Genomic DNA, 21,307 nt, shown 5'->3' on the forward strand with positions numbered 1-21,307 from the left:
AGAACCACTGTGTGATTTAAGAGGAAAATATAACCAAGACAAACAAAGTAAAGGAAAATGACCAAGCTCCAGATCACCTTTGTTATAAAGTTTGAGTCTTTGTTGGACAGATGTAATGGCTCCCAGTACTGAAAGGCGGTTTACTCGTGACTTGATGTTAGATGCAGTTCCAAACTCATCCGCTAACATTTTTGCCACTCGTGAAATCTGGTCTTTGGGAGGAATGATCAATGATATCATGCTGGTGCCATTGCTGTGGAAGAAAGAATAACTCATTAGAGGTTCAAACACCACTTAAGTAGAAAGTTTAAAATTCATGTCTATTTTATAAAGTGAGCTAGAGTGAGAACCCCCTCAAGTAATAGAAACAAGTCACTTTCAAAGTGACCAGGAAGGTAGGGACTATACTGGTATTGTTCACCAAAGTATACCCAAATCTATGGAAAGTGTCCAGAATATACAGCAAACTCATTAAAAAAAAAAAAAAAAAGATGACCGGAAAGGGGATCTTAACCCTGGACTTGGTGTTGTCAGCACCACGCTCTCCCAAGTGAGCTAACCGGCCATTCTTACATAGGGATCCGAACCCGTGGGCCTTGGTGTCATCAGCACCACATTCTCCCATGTGAGCCGCAGGCCGGCCCTAGAATATACAGCAAACTCTTGAACAACATGGATTTTAACTGCACGGGTCCACCTATATGCAGATATTTTTCAATAAATATATCAGAAAATTTTTGATTAGGTATGTAACAAATGTACAACCTACCTGAGCAAACAATTAGGTAGTCTACCTAACAGTAGGCTATTAGTAGTTAAGTACATATACACATGGATTTTCAACTGCTTGTGGGTCAGTGTCCCTAACCCCAGGCTTGTTCAAGAGTCTACTGTAGTGGTACTCAATTATTTGAATGAATAGTTGAGTGAGATTAGCTACATAAAGAAGGCACTTGAAGAAATGCTTGGGAAACACCTTACTCCCCAAAGATGAAGAGAGAACCCATGCTAAGGGAATGCCAGCAGGCTGGAATGTGGCAGTGAGGCTCATCCACAGCCAAGGCTTAAAATCTCGTGGCTCTTCAGTGAGAAATACCATGCCAGGACGATGCAACAAATCTTTCCAAAATCTAGACAAAATACCACCTAACATTCTCTTCTATCTTTTCTTTAAATTCCAGGCTCACCATAAAAAGTTATCATCACTAATTTAGCACCCTAAGTACCTTGATAATGAGAAAGAAGAGCTTTGGAAACCACACAAATTTCTCTTTCTCTCACACACACACTCACTCACTCTGTAAAAGGCATGTACTTTATGTATCAATTGTGTTTGAGTTTGAATAAAAAGAGCAACACATTGAAAGTCTGGTCAACTATGGGTGACCAAACAAATTCAAGTATCTAGAAATAAAAAGCAGGACCAAACTGAACTGTGGAGGATATCACCAAGGCCCTTCCACATGGGAGGTCCCTTCTGAGCAGCCACCAACCACTCTCAATACTGACTGATACCAGAAACATATTTTTACCTGCACCTGCCCAAGATACTTATCATTACTACCAGTTAAGAAATACCTCATTTCAATATTCCTAGTTAAACTTGAGGCAAATATATCATATCAAAACATAACAACTACATATCAAAACATACTACCTCATTAGGGCAATGCAAATCAAAACCACAATGAGAAACCACTTTATCCCATTACCATAGCTACTATTAAAAACAAACAAACAAAAAACTAGAAGATAACATTGTTGGCGAGGATGTGGAGAAATTGGAACCATTGTGCATTGCTATTGGGAATGTAAAATGGTGCAGCTGCTATGGATAACAGTACAGTGGTTCCTAAAAAAAATTAAACATACAATTGCCATATGATCCAGCAATTCCAATTTCAAGTCCATACCCAAAAGAACACAAGCAGGGACTCAAACAGATACTTGCACACTCAGTCTTAAAGGAAGGAAATTTGGACACAGACAACATGAATGAGGTTTGGACACATTATGCTAAGAGAAATAATCCAGACATAAAGGGACAAATACTGTATGATTACACTTATATGAGGTATCTAGAGTAGTCAAATTCATATAGACAGAAAGCAGAATGGTGGTTGCAAGTGACTATAGAAGATAGGGGAAATGGAGTTGTTTAATGGATATAGAGTTTCAGTTTTACAAGATACAAAGAGTTCTGGAGATTGGCTGTACAACAAAGTACTTAACATTACTGAGCTGTATGTACACTTAAAAATGGTTAAGATGGGGCTGGCCAGTTAGCTCAGTTGGTTAGAGCACCACCAACTTGTAGCACCAAGGTCAAGGGTTCGTACCCCTGTACTAGTCAACCATCAAAAACAAAAGAAAACAAAAAAACAGGTTAAGATGGTAAACTTTATATTATGTATTTTTTTTACAATAAAATTCAAAGATTAAAAAAACAAAAGACCTAAAACCACATCATCTACTCAGTCCATTTATATGTTAAAAAATTCAAAAGCATATTTCCCTAGAACAGTAGTTTTCTTTTCTTTTCTTTTTTTAAAAAATACTTTGTGGCGGCTTCTAAGCTCTTTTTTTTTTTTCTTTTTCTTTTTGGTGGCTGGGGATCCAAATCTTTGACCTTAGCATTACAAGGCTAACCTCTAACCAGTTGAGCTAACAGGCCAGCCCAAAACAGTAGTTATCAACCTTGGAGGCACATTAAATTAATCTGGGGAGTTCGTTCTAAGTAGTTCCTTTGCAAAAAAGGTTTCTCTAAGTTTCATTCCTTTTCTCATCATTCTGCCCAAGTCTTCTTACTCTAGAAAATACAAGTGTAATAAACTCTTGTTAATACCCAAACATGGGAAAACTACTATTAAAGAACCCACAGAATGGCAGAAAATATTTGCAAATCATATCTGACAAAATTTATATAAAGAATACCTATAATATGTAAAGAACTCTTACAACTCAACAACAAAAAGACAACCCAAATAAAAAATGGGCAAAGGGCGTGAACAGACACTTCTTCAAAGTAGATATAGGATGTGGATGTGGAGAAACTGAAACCCTTATTCAATGCTGATGGGAATGTAAAGTGGTATGATACTCTGTAAAACAGTCTGGCAGTTTCTTAAGAGTTTAAACAGACCTACCATATGACCCAACTATTCCACTCTTAGGTATGTAACATGAGAAATGAAAATGCATGTAACACACAAAAACTTGTGCTTGAAAGTTCACCGAGGCATTATTCATAAGTCACGAAGGAGAACAACCTATATGTCCAACTGAAAGAATAGATAAACAAAATGTGGTACATTCATAAAATGGAGTATTATTCAGCAATAAAAAGAATGAAGTGTGTATATATTTATTTACATTATACCAAGTAAAAGTTACAAGAGACTACATATTGTGTAGAACCATTTATACAAAATATCCAGAATAGGCAATCTAGAGAGATAGAAAGATCATTGGTTGCCAGGGGCAGGGAGGAGGAAGAATAAGGAGTGATTATTAAAGGGTATGGGGTTTCTTTCTGGGTTGATGGAAACATTTTAAAATTAGTTAGTATTAAAAAAAAATTAGTAATGACAGTTGCACAACTCTAAAAAATCAGTGAATAATATACTTTACAGGGTGTAAATTTTGTTATGTAAATTACACATCAATAAAGCTGCTATAAAAAAACCTATTGGAAAAACATGACAGTACACATATAATAGGATATTCTCTTCAAGATCTCTTAGCCTCACAGCTTATTCTAGAAAAGCCAAAGCATATTTTCCCAAGAAAAGTAAATTTGTGTTTTCACTAAATTATCAATAAATTGTTAATTTTATGTTAAGAAAACTAGTTTACCAATTTTATAAGGAGAACAAGTGGCAATATACACAGAATTGAATCAACAACACATAGGAAATTTAAAAGCCCCAAATCTGCCCCGACCAGATCTAAAGGCTGGCTTTATTAAAATAGCTATCAGTATAAATTGAGCTGATCTACATCTTGAAGGCAAAGGCTGATCTGATACGAATCAAAGCATGTGAAGAAATGTGGTGTCCTTCCACAAAATGTTTCTACCTTATACTTAATGAGTCTGTAATAAAGTTACTTCCTGAGATCCTTACAGATCAGGCCCTTAAAGGCTATAACAAGTTTAACAGTTATGATCATTAGTGTCATGGGAGAGCAGGTGGACCAAAGAAAGATAAATTGGGAAGCCTGCCTGACTTTCCCCTAATTACTGGGCTTGCATAATTTCACAGTAGCCCAATATGCCAGCTTTACTAGAATTTCATATATCTAGAGTTCAGTGAAAGCTGGCAAGAAAAAGCAATTAGAAAGCTGGCTATGATGTGAAGGCAAATGGGCTCATGTGCCAAGTAACTAGTAAGAAATAAGGAAAGCAGCACTGTGAGGGGAACAACAACAAAAAGAAACCCCCTATATTAGCTTTTTAACTATAGGTGTTTGGAATCGGGTCCTGGGAAACACATTTTCATAGAGCAAAATTAATTCCATAAATGTTCACCATGATGTATTTCCTCAGTATCTGCTTTGCAAAGGGATCTCATTTACAGGAGACCCTTCCCTGGAGGTTTTCTCCTAGTGGTCAACTCCACAGGTCCTCTAGACAGAGAAGAGTCTTCTTTATAAGCAGAAAAGCTGGCTATCCAGTCCTTTGCTATGAAAATAGTTACTCTCAGGTTGTCAGTTATATCTCAAAAACCAGCACTGTTTCTGTTGGAGTGTCTATTCGAAAGCTGGAAGCTGGTTCATAACCTTTGTGTTATTTTCCCCTATAAACTACAAGTTGACGAAGACAGTACATAGGAAGAGTATGATGTGTGCTCTGCTGCCATCCCTTGGTTAGGGGAGCAAGTATTCCAGCCAAACCAGGGAATCCAGGAAATTTATAATAAGCAGCTTCAGTTGTCGTCATAAACACTTCCTAGGCTTCTAAAACAAAATTTCTGAAAAACCTTTTTGATGATCTTTCTGGAGTTATGTCAAATTTCATAGGGCAAGGAGGAGAAAAGGAGTTTTCTTTGGGAGAGGATGTAAACATTGAGCAAGTAATTTAACTAAAAACACAAGTCTAGATTATAGGTGCCACCTACCTTGTCCCTATGCAGGAGTCAACTCATGTGCATGGAGAACGTGAAAATACAAAAGAACTGCGAGGGGTGGGGGGAAGAGGATAGATAAGTTTGAATACCAACTTTACTGGCTTGAGCTTGTTTTTCAATGACCAGTCCTCAAGGGGACATATATCTTCACTCGAGGGGCTCTCTGAAGCTTTAGGGACCAAGGGAATTCTTTCTTAAAAGAAGGGCTCAGTTTTTTAAAAAGCTGACATGCTTTGATTTACAGAGTAATTTCCTAGGAGATGGAACGAGCAAAGAGGCAATCAGTAGGGAATGGAATAAGAAGGGGCTCCAAGGACAGCAGGGTTGAAGGCTCAGAGCTGAGGAGAGAACAGGCACCAAACCCCAAAGGATTGGGAAATTTGAGGCTAAAGATGATGTTGGGACCAATTAAGTGAGTGAACCCAAAATGCCTGAAGGCAATCCTTAAAGCAAGATAATGATGTGGAGGGCAAAGCAATGACCTTAAGATAAGCAGCTATTTGCTTTCCACTGCAGATAGATTAAGATAAACATTAAGTAACCTTACTGTATAGCATAGTTGGGCAATCTTACACTCACATCCATGTAACATTCAGGAGAGGACAAAGTAGTGAAAACACCTAGGAACATGATCTTGTTATAGGATTCTATTTAAAAAATGGCTTAGAAGTGTAGCTTGCCAAAGAACTGTTTCTATTTGGTAGATTTCTACCAAGTTGCTAAGTCTGAAAGACTACTTGAAAGTTAGTCCTGGCTTCTTACTCCTTTTGAATTGTGAATTACATGCAAAAAATTACTTTTCATTAGTTTCCCTGCATGCCTTTACCTACCCTCTGTGGAGGAAACCTTAAGTTCCTGAATTCACCTTTATTATAAGACACCTGCCTTGTGAGGAGGAAATGTAGATTATTAAATGGATGACTTCTACTTTAAACATTTAAAGGGTACTTCAATAACTCCTGATGTTTTGTATGGCAGGTTTAATACAAGCAGATTAAAAGTTTTTTCCAGGGCCAGCCCCGTGCCTCACTCGGGAGAGTGTGGCGCTGGAGGCCGTGGGTTCGGATCCTATATAGGGATGGCCGGTGCACTCACTGGCTGAGCGTGGTGTGGACTACACCGTGCCGAGGGTTACGATCCCTTTACTGGTCCAAAAAAAAAAAAAATTACCCCCCTTCCCCCAAGCCAATCAAGTTGTTAGACCAGTTTGTGTCAACATCAAAATAAAATTAAGGAAGCTGAATATTTCATGTTAAAGTAGAGCAAACACCCTCAGGGGAGAATGAGAAATAAAGTTTTAACTAAGGAGCTGCTAGCTATACAGGAAAAATACAACCTTCTTTAATTTTAATAGTTTTCCTCCACTTTTCTGCTGTTACTATATTCCTTTTCCAAAATCAAAAGGCACTTACTCAGTAAGAGCCAATGAATCATGAGGTACAGCAATATTCACATGCAGGTTGTAAAAACTGGGCAAAACAAGACACAACATACAACAATGTGCCCCATAAAGCTCCTACGGACCTTTGCTCTCAGATCCCTTCTTGTTCTCATTGGTGTTATGGACATTTTCCCTTATCAAAGAAGCTTTCATCATCAGTAGTTCCACCCAGAGGTTTAACTTCTGAAAAATGAAATAGCTGGGAGACAGGAGGAAAAAGTAGTTGTAAACAGACTAAATAGAGAGTGATGTAACTAAATGAAATAAATAAATTTTTAAAAAACCCCAAACAATTCATGAATTCTGTACCCACTCCTAATTCCTGGAGTGTTTCCCCTATGTTTTCTTTAAGGAGTTTTATTGTTTCAGGATGTAAATTTAATTCTTTAATTCACTGAGTTGACTTTGGTATACAGTGAAAAATAAGGGTTTAGTTTCATTGTCCTACATATGAGCATCCAGTTTTCCCAGCACCACTTGTTGAAAAGGCAGTCTCTCCCCCAGTGTGTAGCTTTGCTGCCTTTGTCAAAGATCAGATGGCTGTATGTGTGTGGACTGACTTCTGGGTTCTCTATTCTATTCGATTGGTCTGTGTGTCTATTTTTATGCCAGTACCATGCTGTTTTGGTTATTATAGCTTTGTAATATATGCAAGTCAAAACTACACTAAGATACCATCTCACTCCAGTTAGGATGGCTAACATCCAAGAGACTGAGAATGGTGCAGCCTTTATAGAAAATGATATGGAGTTTTCTCAAACAATTACAGATAGATCTACCATATGACCCAGCAATTCCACTGCTGGGAATATACCCAGAGGAATGGAAATCATCATGCCGAAGGGATACCTGTACTACAATGTTTATTGCAGCACTATATACAATAGCCAAGAGCTGGAACCAGCCCAAATGTCCATCATCTGATGAGTGGATAAAGAAACTGTGGTACATCTACACAATGGAATACTACTATGCTATAAAAAAGAACGAAACACTACCATTTGCAACAACATGGATGGACTTAGAGAAAATTATATTAAGTGAAACAAGTCAGGCACAGAAAGAGAAATACCACGTTCTCACTTATTTGTGGGAGCTAACAATTAAATAATAAACACATAAACAAATAAAGGGTGGGGGAAGAAGACAGAATAACTACAAAAATTCCTTGAACTATTTAAGTCAAGTGCACAGATATGATGGGGAGGCGGGGTGGTGGTGGTGGAGAGGAACGAGTAAAGGGGCATGAAAATCAAGTACAATGTATTTTGAGAAGTAAAAAACAAAAACACCCAAAAACAAAACTCAGGAAGAAAGGGAATTTAAATATCTGACAGCTTTCCCTTTCCTCACTTTCAAAAAGAGGCTTTTGATAAGAAAAGGTCTTTCTCCCTAGGACAAGGAGATTAGGATGGTACCACCAGCTACTCATCCAATGCAAGAATTCATGGCCCCTGAGCACTGTGGATGGGGAAACATTTACTTGAACTGCCAGGACTGAAAGATCTCTAAGGAAAAAGAAAACTCAAGGTGATCAGAGAAATCCTGATTGTGCTGGGTGTGTATATGCACTTGTGTAACTTTAGGCATTGCAGGGTCCCAGACTTTCGATTCAAGGAAACTTCTGATGTAGATAGTGATTAGAAATATACCAGAAAATCTAGATACCCTTTGACTTGCAAAGATCTTACAAATATGCATCGTTATCAACAATGCTCAATAACACTTTAGGAAAAAAAAAAAAGTGGTTCCCATAGGTTTATCCACTGACCAGTGTGCATGAGAATTCCAGAATCCTTGAACAGCTTCTAAAAAGGCTAAATAAAAGATTAAATGCTCAGATACAAAAGATCCCCCCTCTCTCCATTTGGACTCAATAGCTCTTGAATAGGAGAATGAGGGAGGTGTTAACTGTGGGTGAGACAGAGTCTCAATTTTTAAATACAACAGATTCTAATGCAGAGCTAGGGTTGAGAATCACTGGGCCTGGCTTGCTTTCTGCAGCTGAAGACAAAGAGCTTCTACAACCTCACCTTCCACCTGAAGTACCCAGAGAGCCCATGTGCTGCATTTACCCTATGCTATGGTTTGAATGTATCACCTCAAATTCATGTGTTGGAAACTTAATCCCTAATGCAATGATATTGGGAAGTAGGACATGATGAGATGTTTAGGCTATGAGGGTTCTGCCCTTATAAATGGATTGCCTCTATAAAAAAGGCTTGTGAAAATGGTCTTTCTCTCTCCTACTATGTGAGGAACATTGTTCGTCTTCTCTAGCAGGATGTAGCATTCAAGGTGCCACCTTGGAAGTGGAGACTGGGCTCTGACCAGACACCAAAACCTACCAGTGCCTAGATCTTGTACTTACTAGCCTCCAGAACTGTGAGAAATATATTTCTCTTCTTTATAAATTACCCAGTTGGTGGCACTCTGTTATAGCAGCTCAAACAGACTAAGACATCCTAGCTGTAACACAACCACACTTAATTGTGACAGCTCAGAGATGCCCAACTTTTACCAGCCACCCACTCTCCATCAAATGCCCTGCCATCCAACTCATCAATTCTAAGTAATAGAACTACTTTCAGGTTAGGACCAGGAACATTTTAGAGACTGCCTACCATACTCCCATAGTTGGGATTTAGAGTATTTGCTCCCCAAGAAGCTTTCATTCCACTGTTTGATAATTGGTTGGTCTACAACATGGAAGGTCAAGGTTTTCATCATCGCCTTTCAAGTTCACATCTATTCCTGTCTCACAAAGCTCAACTTAAATCTCAACTAGATCATTTCTCGGAAAGTTGCTAAGCCAACTGTATTATATCTTCAGCAGATCACCAGCTGAAAATCAATCAGTTCCTTCCCCATTTCTACTTCATTTCCAAAACCATCCTTATTTTATTCACTGTGAGATTTCCATTTTCCTTTTCTGTTAAGTGCACGAAATGAAGTTTCAGCTTTTAAACTAAGGCAATCTTTTTGGTATGGGCTTAATATGAGAATAGAATAGGAGCACAGGTTTTAGAATCAGGCAGACTCAGGCTCACGTCCTGTCCTATCATTTAATGGCTGTGTGACCTAAGGGAAATTACATAAATCCCTGTGGGTCTCAGTTTCTACTTACTTCACAAGGTCATGAGGATTCTATAAGGTAATATATGTCAAGTGCCTAGCTTGGAGAGTAGATAGTAAGTAATCACTAAACGGTAACTAGATGGAGCTCCCCGTGCCCTCTTACCCCACTAGTACAAGTCAGAAAGAAGCATCATAGCACAGCTAGAAATGGAGGGGGAGGGTGGAGTATTGTCAGGTGGTGCTGAAGTCTTATTTGAACCTGGGTAAGTTCAAAGAGAGGTAACAGCCAACTTTGTGGTTAGGTGGTGTTCACCTTTATGGGATTACAAGTCTTGCCAAATATTCTACAGAACAAAAGAACTAAACTCAAACAATATGGCCAGAACTCTGGAAATTCTGTTCTTCATAATTTATCATAAAGGAGAATTACAGAGATTCATTCCCCTCTAAAACTTTAAATACCTATATTATATATAAGCTTAAGTGGCATTATCCTACACTTGTGGCATAGGTTCAGCATTTTGATATAACCAAAACTCAGTTACTTCTACCTGGAAATCAGTTACTCCAAAAGGACCAGGTATCTTACTTGTTTTCTCTTCCACCAAGTATCAAACAATGAAACCACACATTGCTTACAACTAGGTCTATATAAACTTCTTGAGGGCAGAAATCATTGTAGTACATAGTGCTCAATCATTTGATGAATGAATAAATGGTTAATTCCTACGATTAATAATAGGGTCTTCTTCTGTATACACTCTCTTCTAAGCAGAGATTTATTCTCAACTATCAAAATACACCAAACTAGGAGGGAAGATTCTGTTACTGTTCAAAGGGGCTAGGAAAGTTATCTGAAATTGGATTATGCTATTATTGACCTTAGAGTCAGATGCTATAACTAGATTGGAGAATACCAAGATTTGAACTTACTGAGACATTAAAGCAGCCTCTATCCTAAGGTACAGAATAAATTAGATGTCCCAACTTTTTTTCAGCATAAAGTTTGCAAAGGTTCATCTTAGTGTTTTATCCTCAAAAGCACAAGGATTACTCAGTCACAGAAAACAAAAATGTACACATTTGCTAGAGTATTACTTTCTCCACAGTTACAGGCATTTACTTCGTCTTAATAAGAAAAGTTCACAAAACAAACCTAGTGGAATATTCCACCAGGGAGCAGCAGAAACTGGAAAATTTCTATAGTGTTCTCACAATGGTGCAAAGCCAGGAGACTGCAATCACAACCATGGACTTACTACTAGTGTTCTACTCGGAACCCTATAGATGATGAAGTTGACCACTACAGAAGTACTTTTCAAATAAAGCAAAAGCCATAGCCTTCCTTTTCATCTTCTTTCTAATACACAAATGGGCTTCTGGGGAGGGATTTAGCAACAAGTTATTTCCCTCACCACTGATGCTCATTACGAATAAACATGTTCAGTACTCAAGTTCTTCCTAGGGTAGTTGTGCAAATAGCATGCATGTTTTTCTTTTATCTTTGCTCCTGGGTCTCGGCACACCTGCTCCTTCTAGTAAATTACAAATCTCCTTGGACAAAAATCCTCCTTTCAGAAGAGAATGGGAGATGTTTCTATTTAGCAAAATAAATACTTACCAAAGAGCAAAGCAGTATGAAACAATTGTTAGGATCACAAGCTTTGAAATCAGAAAAGCGGGAACATAATTTGGCACTGCCCCTTACTGGGATGTCATATTAGGCACCTACTTACTCTCTTTGTACTTTAATTTCTTCATCCATGGAATGGCAATAATTGCTTTCCTCACAGAGTTGTTATGAGGAGCCAAAATGTATGCTACTCATCTACTCATCTTCAGAAAACTAGTTTCATTGACTGATTAAAGCACATCTTCAGCCATACTGGCCAGCCGCAAAAACAACAACAAAAACAAAAACCCACAAGAAACAAACAAAACCCCACACATCTAAGGGATGAATCTCTAACCCTATGCCTTTTCCTGAGGATCCACCCTGCTCAACTGGAGCTATACCAGAAAATAGGGTAGTCCAACAGGAAGAGAACTTTTCTTAAGTAAATAGCTAAAAGTATCAGAGGCATTAAGGAATGCATGTTTGGGGATCAATACAAGCACATTTTCATTTCTTGCAAACTAAAGTTTATTTAGGTGGAAAGGCAAACTTGTGTTAGGACTGTTAAAATTTTGTCATGCCAACTTTACCAACAAGGCACAGGTGTGCAAATACTCTGCACTATGTCAATACCCTGACAGCTTACAAACTATCAACCAACACAAAGCTTTTGGATCTCATTTTAGGCTAACTGGCTTTTAATCAAGAATGGATTTCAATTACAATATCAAAGTTGCAGATCAGTTACAGCTCCAATCCACCATTGTATCAAAGATAGTGTATCAACCAAATAATATTGATGCCTAAAGTAACATTCTTTGACAACCCTTGCCTTGCCCAGGAAATTTACTAACTTTTGCCCAAGTATTTACACAATGTCTTTTCCTTTTTGATAATGTCCAACACCTCATTCAAGATCCTAATCATCTCCTTATACTAAACCCCTTCAACATGTACTGAGTTATTCTATACTTATTAATATGGGGCTGGAAAGAGCTTATATTATACTCCAGGGTTGTGTTGTAGGCCATGTTCTCATTTTATTACGCACTTCTTCCGAAATGACTAATGCCCAACTCACAGCAGATGTTTGATAAAGCTTGTTAGCTGACTGGATTATAATAAAAATATTTGTGGGCTTCATTTTTCATATACCTAGATGTGTGTTTCGGGAAAAATCTAGTTTAGAAGAACACAGTCATGGCAGGAAAAAGAAACTTTTAACTAGGATCTTTCTTCTAAAAGAGATCTTAGAAGATAAACAAAAATGTGTACACAGGTCACATTAAAAAAAAAATATGTAAGCAGAAGAATACAGGCCCAACATGCAGTTATCTTCATGACCAGAATCAGTTGTCAGAAGGAAAGTGTGGTATATATACTCAATGGAATACTACTGTGCCATAAAAAAGAATGAAATTCTGCCATTTGCAGCAACATGAATGAATTTAGAGAAAACTGTTAAGTGAAATAAGCCAGGAACAGAAAGAGAAATATGACGTCTTCGCTCGTAAGTGGGAGCTAAAAAAAGAAAGAAAGAAAGAACAATCACAATAATACGTTGACCTTTCAAAAGAAAAGAGAAGAGAACTGTGGCTGTTAGTGGTGGGAAGGGGGGAGAAGAAGGGGTATTAGTGAGAAATTGGTTAAGGTCACAAAGATTATGTTTTAGAAACATGAGTATACTAATTATCCTGATTTGATCATCACATATTGTACAGAGGTACTGATGTTCAAATCTGTACCCAACAAATAGGTATAATCAATTATGTTTCAATAAAAAAAAATCAGTTTTCAAGCACCTGAAAATGTTCAGTCCTGGTAGGAAGGATTGTGACAAGAGTAAAGACAAGTATGTCAATCAGCACAAGATAAAGCTGTTATCAGAGGGAGCCTCGTCATGCTTTCAGGATAGTGCCCCAGTAAGAAACCTCATACTTTCATCATTTCTAACCTGCTGGGGGAAAAAAAAAGCTGTGAATCTCCCTAATCTCTTCTCCTCCTCACTAAGATAGTAGGCTCCTGAAGAATTAACAGACACCTACGGAATGTATTCTAGGAGAAGGTTCTATTCTGAGATCCCTGGAAAATAGGCTAGACTCAGAAGAAATTTTTGCTGTCCACGTTCTCAGCTGGACAGATCCAGCAGTGGGAAGGCAAATTTCTCCTTCCCACTCTTCAAATATGACCTAATCGGGGGCCGCCCGTGGCTCACTGGGGAGAGTGCGGTGCTGATAACACCAAGGCCCCGGGTTCGGATCCCATATACGGATGGGCGGTTCGCTCACTGGCTGAGCGTGGTGCTGACAACACCAAGTCAAGGGTTGAGATCCCCTTACCGGTCATCTTTAAAAAAACAAAAACAAATATGACCTAAGACCATTTAGCCCTGCTGCAAAGCTGACACTTTTTTTTACAACCAAACATTTTTCCAGCATGAGGGGCTGAACTGCACTGAGCATATCCTCAACCCAAAGTTCAAATAAAGAGAGCCCTCTGCGGAAAGGGCCCAACTGGTGTTGGGGGCGGAGGAAGGGAAAAAACAGGATGATCTGTAACCTACATTGCACTCTGCCTTAAATGGTATTCTAATTAGGTACACTTGCTTACCTAGGAGTGTGTCCAGAGTAAGCCTTCCTTCCTTGGAAGGGTAAGTATATCTGCTATTACAATGAGAAGTCTGTCAAGACTTGAAATTCAAAGGCAGTAATTGTTCATTAGGTCCACAGTGCATAGAACACCATGCCAGAATATGATGGCTGTTATGACTAGTTCTGAGTTGAGGCAGGCAGCCTACGACACTTGGAAGAGACTGTGGAATACCACCACACCCTATCACATATACTCTTATCTCCCCTCTTCCCTTTCCTGTTGATAGCATCTGTACCCTGATCCCTTCATAATATAACTCTCCATTAGGATATTTCTAAAGGATCAATGTTTGTGCATACAAAAGGAAAGAGCTAACATATGCAGTGCACTCTCTATATGGCAAAAGTGATGCTAGGCATTTTAACTCATATTATCTCAATTGTAATCACCCAAACTAAGATTACTGTCCACAGTAACACGTGTGGAAACCAAAGCCTGTAAAGAATAACTTGCCATAGGTCAAACAGATAGTTAGTGAGAGGCCACCAGGACCTCAATCTTTGCTCATGAAACTTAAAATATTCTAATTCTTGACTTTTCTCTCATATGATCTTTTATCTAACCAGAGATGGTGGGGTGGGGGAAGTGGATAGAAAAAAGGATGAAAAAGGCCCTCTTTAACAGCCTGAATCTTGAATGGTTCAGGTAGTAAAAAAGACTACAAAATATCACTTTAGTTACAACCTGCCTTTCATGGATACTGAGAAATACAGTATAAAGTACCTGAAATTCAGTCCTTTGAGAACATTCTTTTTATCATTATTTATGAATGTTCTGTTAATCAACAATGTTCACTTGGAGAAGGCACTCAAACACATTTTAATACTTTACTCGAATTATACAGATTACCAATCTGTCCATGTTATTTATCTATAAGATTAAAAAAATTAACCTATTCAATGATCTCACAAAATTAATTCAACATAAAGTGAGGAATTCTGTAGAGATTCTTAAAAAATGGTTATATATGGGGGCAGAAAAGACAGTCATGTATGACCAGATAATTTCTATTTCCTTCAGAGTTAAGATGATTTCAACAAGTTACTTTTAACTAAACAATACATTTTTAAAATGCCCAAAGACTACAGCAGAAGTTTATAAGCTGCACTCATCTTCAAACATGGGTTGAAGTCTATGAGCGTTATCTTTGAAATATACAAGATTCATTATATTTTGAAATATACTGTACAAAGTTCCCTGGTGAAGACACGTGAAAAAATATTCTAATACCAACAGATACAACTTAACGCAAATTAACACGGTCTGCTCCTTCATCACATCCACCACTGTCTTTGGTTAGAACAGACTCTGGTTATGATTTTAGTACCTGAAAACTGTAAAGCTCCTAACACTATTTCTGGGGCTACCTCTGCCCTGCTCAGAAAACACGAGGAAAAAACAAAAAACAAACAAAAAAAAAACCAACCAAATATTCCCACCTACTTTTCTTGTAACATATGTTTACCTGCTTTACTTCCTTATTCAAGATATCCACAACCATGGTTCCACTCACACAGCCCTGGTTCCAGTTTTGGTTTATGTACACATTTGTCCTCACAAACCAGCTATGGAGAATATACCAGAAGCAATCATTCACAGGGAAGAACTACCACCAACTTTAAGTGTGGCTTATGTAAAGCAAAAGAACTGGCTGGTTGTTTTACTAGCATACATAAACTAACATTCAACCAAGCTTGTATGAAACCAAATAGGCATGTTCCACCCGACTTTAAAATCAAGTTATATGTGTAACACTCCTTTCAACTCAGAAAATTAAGTATGATGCTGGTTACAAAACAGAATGCTAGCAAGTTCCCTATTTTAGTGATGTGGTGTCTATAAACACTCTTCCTCAGACATAAAATAGAGTCTGTTACAGCTCAGGTTACATTTTGAGTAAATCTAGCCTTGTATTTTTCTGAAAAAATAAAATATATCCAGTATAGCACATTGGTTCCAGTCCTGGACTCTGCTACAGTTTTGCTGTGACATTTTGGACAGCAAGTTACCTAACTTCTCAGCCTCAGTTGTCTGGACTTCAAATGGTGGCAATACTTACTGTTAAGATTAAATGACATAAATGCTTAACACAGAGCCTGTAACATACTAAGTGCTCAATAAATTATTTTGCCTAGATACTTTGCTCTGTTCAGACATACTTAATGAGTCCATTTTGCAGGTGGTTTTTTTTTTTTCCAAGCTACACTGCATTTATGTCATATATCAAAAGACAGTCACATACTTACTATATCAATTTCAAAATTATTCTTATCCTAGCATATCTTAATAACAAGTGTTAGACTAGCTGGTTAGGTTAGCTGGTTAGAGCATGGTGGTGACAACACCAAGGTCTGGGGTTCAAACCCTGTACCAGCCAGCCACCAAAACCAAACACTTCTGTTAATATACTCCTAAGTTTCACTATCCTGTGCTAACAACCATGCTTGAACACAATCTGTTTTTCCTGAAACCCAGAGGATACTCCCCAAACACTGGTATACATGGACTCATTTTACCATCTAGTTTGTCTTTAAAGCCCATTACAATTCTCCTAAAACTTTTTTAGCATTGGGTAAAGAAGGGAAAACACTTCTTACTGCACACTGTCTATAAAAATCTAGAGTCTGATTTTAACAACTCAGCAATGAAAATACCATCTTGTTACTCCCCAAAAGAATCTGGTATGTACTGGGAAACTTCTTAGCCACATAGGATAAACTTCTAACTCCCTTACCCATACCCAGAGATGGCCCAGATTTTACATTTTCATGGGATCAAGATACAACCAAATCCTGACTAAAAGCAAAACAGGAAAAGATTATTAACCACACTGTTTGTTTAGAGAAAGAGTTCCCCACTATTTTAGACAGTTTAATTCTGTCTAAAACATTCAAATTCTACCACTTAGAAGACAAGTTTTCCTAAGAACTTCATTTTTAGCATGCTTTAAACTTTAATGAACTAAAGTTATATACAAAGAGAATATATAAGTTATTATACAAAGAGAAAAAGCTTCCAAAAGCTTTAAAGAGGAGCTTAAACATTTCAAATGGCCAGGTAATATAGCTAGAAGCAAATTTAAGAATGAGCTTCCTTCAAGCGGTAGAGAGGAATGCTGTTACTTATTAAGCAGTTTTATCTTCAATGTTACTTCACTCGGACAACAGGCAAATCAGTCATAAATACATATTTTAGACTGTTTCAGAGAATAAAATGTATGCAAATTCTAATGTGTGAACCTGCCTCCAAATGAAAGCAATATGAAAACAAACCCACAGGTCACATCCAACTTTAAACAACAATGCAAAAACAACAACAATCTATAAAAGCCCATACCCAACTGAAGGTTTCAAATAATACAACAGAAGATCCTAGTGAAACAAGAGAACCTGGCTAATTCCTGGTAGAGCATTACTATGGGTCATGACCTATATTACTCCTTCTGTAGAGTATTCTCACACTTTGGGAATAATTATTCACTCTATCACAAGGAACAATTTCCTGTAAGATTATTAAGTGAATAATAGCCTATTAATAAGCTGAATAGCCTACTAAATTCAAAGACAACCTCAGAAATAAAGAATAAACAGCTACCTTCAGTTCATATTATAATTATGTTTCTCCAGTACACTAAAGAGGGAATGAGCAAAGACCCAAGTCACCGAATAGGGCCAAACTTTCAGAAGCCTCATCCCAAACAAAACTGTAGCTAATTTACTAGGAACAAAACACCATGGCAAAACCAGCTTGCTAACCCTGAACCTTCAGGAGAATTAAGCACACCCTATATTTCATAAAGTAGTAATAATGAAGAGCTTGGAGGGGTGGTCATCCTATCATTGCAAATCTACCCATCAAAGACAAATCTGGGCTGGAAACCACAATGTCTAATTCTTGTGCTATAATCACTTAACACACGGCCTGGGGCAGGCCACTCTGCTATTCTAAGAATGCTCAGACACACAAATATGCAATGTTCCAAACACTTTTTTGGCCACTTCCTGTAAGTAAAAAGTTTCTATTATTGGGAAAGAAACAAAGTAAAGTAATAAAGTGAGGAAACCGGAATATCTTTGGCATATCTTCCTCAAACTAAAAGAAAAAAACCCAAAAAACCCCAAAACATATATGGCTAATTTTAATTTAGCCCACTTTTCCCACAATGGACACACACCTACATTTCTTACCAAAATTTACAACAGGAGGCTAAAAGCCCACTTAAGTCAGTTCTGAATTGCAACAAGCGTTAGTACATCAGGCATATCTATAGTGATATGCCCAGAATTTTTACGGAAAGGCCAATACAGACTTTGTTGTCGAAGTTCCTATCAAACGTCCCCATAATCCGGATTTCTCGTGAACATACACACAACAGTTTCGTCAACCAAAACCTATCCTATCCCTCCATCCCGCATACGATGGCATTTTCAGTTTATAGGTGGGTCCTGGAACAGCTAAAACCAAGAAGCTCCGGGGAAATTAAAGGGCTTGAACTAAGTCATCTTAGGAGAGGTGGAAGACCCAGAGAAATCGGGGAGAGGAGGGGGTCTGAAAGAGGATGTCCCTGACCACCTCTCCTTCCTGCCCCATCGAAACTTCACCTAACCAGGCTCAAAAGCCCAAGAGGGAGAGGCCATTTTAATGAGGCCTGGCTGAGTAACGTGAAAGGAGAGGAAACCAGGAAAGGACACCCGGAAAAAAGAAGGCCGAGCCCTTTCCCCCGACAGCACCCTCGTCCCGAAGAATGAGCAGCTGGATTTAGGGACCTGGGAGGGTTACAAAAGTAGTAGTGGCCCACCACGAGAGGAGTCGAGTAGTCTGAGCCCTGGGAGCGCGGGCTCCTTACCCCCAAGAGGGGAAGCACCCCTTCTCGGGCCAACCGCGTCGACCCTCGCCCCGGAATCGGGGGCTACTACCCAGAGGTCCAGAAGGCGGGAGTTGGCTAGTGCCTGGTTCTCCTCATCCGGCCATGCGGCGCGGGGGCGGCCATCCTGAGGGGTCCGGGAACCAAGAGGGCACCGGGAGCCGGACGCGGCGCTCACCCGCGGGCCGCCTCCAAGCTCTTAATGAGCTTCTTGATTTTCCAGATCTCCACGTTCCTGTCGGCAGCACTGGGGTCGTCCGCCATCTTCTCGCCTCCTCCTCCCTAGAGCGGCCCGGCGGGGCCCGGAGACACCAAGACCACAGAGTTAGCGCCGCCGCTGGGGCAGAGCGGCCCCCTTCCTTACCTCCCCCAAGAGGCCCTCCTTTGCTCTCCCCGCGCGACCCGCCGCGCTGGTCGCTGGCCTTTCCCTCTGCCTGCCTTACCTAAGGGCCCAGTCCTGGGCGGCAGCGGCTGCTCCTCCCCGGCGGCGACTCCGCGGCGGCGGCGGCTCTGACGTAGGACACCGGCTCCCTCTCTCCAGGCAGCTGCATGTGTTGCAATCCGCTCACATGGGGCCTGTGACATCACTTCCTCCGCCAGGGGCGGAGTGGAAGGCGGCGAGCGGAAGGGAGGGGGTCCGAGAGGGTGAGGGTAAGCCTCTGCGCGCGCCGCGACTTTCCATTGGCTCTCTGTGCCGCGGCCTACAGTGAGCCAGCCGATTGGCCTCAGCCGGGCCGCGCGGCCTTGTGAGGTAGAAGCCGGGGGCGGGAGGTACCGCCTCCTTTCCGGCCCGGCAAGCCGAGAAGAGGAAGCAGACAGAAACCGGTGTTCTCGCGAGGTTTTGCTCAGAGCCCCGCCAGGCTCGAATGGGGGTGGTTCTTAAAGGGCGAAGCATAGGAGTCCTCTTTTCCGTTCCTCTTCCGTGAGCGTAGCGGATATGTGAGGCTCTGCGATGCAAGGCTAGGCTCTCGGGCCCCGATGCACGGGTTGAATAGCGCTTAAGGAGCCTCAGAGAAGTGCCTCGCGCTGAGCGACTTCTTCGCTGACGAAGTGCTCGGACCTGCGTGCGTCACGGCTGCGCGGACTAGTGTTCTGAGTCCCGGCCAGTGGGTCAGGATAGGAACCTCCCCCCGGGTGAGCCGGGACTCTCACCCGCAGGGACGAAGGAGGCATGTCACTCTCGCTCTAGTGCTAGGATGGGTTCACTTTGGACTGAGAACTTTATGGAGTGGAAGAAAGCGGGGACTGCCTGAGGTTGGAGACCTGAGGTACACATACCTGACCCTGTGTATGGTTTGGTCTGATCTGTTAAGAGTGGAGGTGGGAGAGTGTTGAAGTAAAATGGGCAACTGTATACTTTAGAACTGTATCTTCTTGAGTTAGAATTTTTGGTTACGTTATGTCTCTCCTCACCTCGGTTGTGTTCATTAAATATTTGAGCACAGACCGTGTGTTAGACCCTTTTTTCCTGGGGATAACAGGCGCAAACCGTATAACTGCCTACCTAGCTTACAGTCTAGTTGGGTTTATAAGCGTTTGTGATTTTATACTTTTGTGTGATAAAATAAATGCTCAAATACTTAAGTACTTCAAGGTGCTCTGAGAATGTATGACAGGGGACCCAACTCTGGAATGAGACCCAAAGGATGAATAGGAGTTTGTCAGTGGGGAGCATAACACTTTTGAGGAGCTACAAAAAAAGCCGGTGTTTTGGAGCAAGGTTAGGAATGAGAAGAGTGGTGTGAGGAAGCAGCAGGGGAAGAGATCATATAGGGGCCTTTTAAGCCAGGTTTAGGAATTTGGCTTCTTTCTCTTAAGAACAACGGGTACCTTAAAGTGTTTAGAACCTTGGCTTGGATTGGAGAGAGCAAAAGTGGAAGCTCAGAGACCATTTTGGCTGCTTCTGTATCGTGAGAGATCATTGTAGCTTAGGCTAGAGTGGTGACAGTGCAGATAGAAGTGAATGGACACGAGGATTGGAATGGATAGGACTGGATGATCGGTTGGATGTAGAGGATGAGGAAGAGCAAGATGGTTCCCAGAGTACTGAAATGGTGACATTTACTGAAGTGGGAAAGATGAGCATTGGGGGATGATTGAGAATTTCATCTTGTGCCCATTAAGTGAGATTACTTATGAGACATGTCAATCATGCAACTGCATTTTTATGGGCTTTGAGTACTTTTTCTGTTTTCTCAACTGTGTCCACACTTGGGAGATGGGAATATTATCCCCATTTCATACCTGGAGAAACTAAGAGAAAGAAAGATTAAAGGGACTTGCTCAGAGTCACAGCTATTTTGCGGCTTCCAGATTCCATGTTCGGTGTCCAGTGTATTTATCAGTGACTCCATTACCTATGTTTTCATAGGATGTAGACACAAACTTCTTTGGGGCAAATCTTTCCCCCAGGAAATGAATTGTCAGTATGGATCCTCTTCTTTAGGTTCCGTTTTGTAATTTTCAGCATGTGTTTACTCATTATATAATATTGTACTCCTGTTGTGTGCCGTTCACTGTGCTTAGTAGCG

The 21,307-nt window shown here is 40.1% G+C and overlaps 1 protein-coding gene across 1 annotated transcript in view; it reads right to left on the bottom strand.

Annotated features, from left to right (window-relative positions):
* The window catches only part of ETF1 (eukaryotic translation termination factor 1), a 28,191-nt gene extending 8,839 nt beyond the window's left edge, over positions 1–19,352 (bottom strand). Inside the window, exons 1-3 of the mRNA XM_063087080.1 lie at positions 19,220–19,352; positions 18,955–19,058; positions 78–253 (exon numbers count right to left, since the gene is read on the bottom strand). Coding sequence (XP_062943150.1) covers positions 78–253; positions 18,955–19,040 — 262 coding nt within the window. The 5' untranslated portion in view covers positions 19,041–19,058; positions 19,220–19,352. The remainder of the gene's footprint in view (positions 1–77; positions 254–18,954; positions 19,059–19,219) is intronic.
* Positions 19,353–21,307: the final 1,955 nt, after the last annotated feature.

This window comes from Cynocephalus volans, chromosome 2 (assembly GCF_027409185.1).
Source record: "Cynocephalus volans isolate mCynVol1 chromosome 2, mCynVol1.pri, whole genome shotgun sequence".
NCBI lineage: Eukaryota > Metazoa > Chordata > Mammalia > Dermoptera > Cynocephalidae > Cynocephalus > Cynocephalus volans.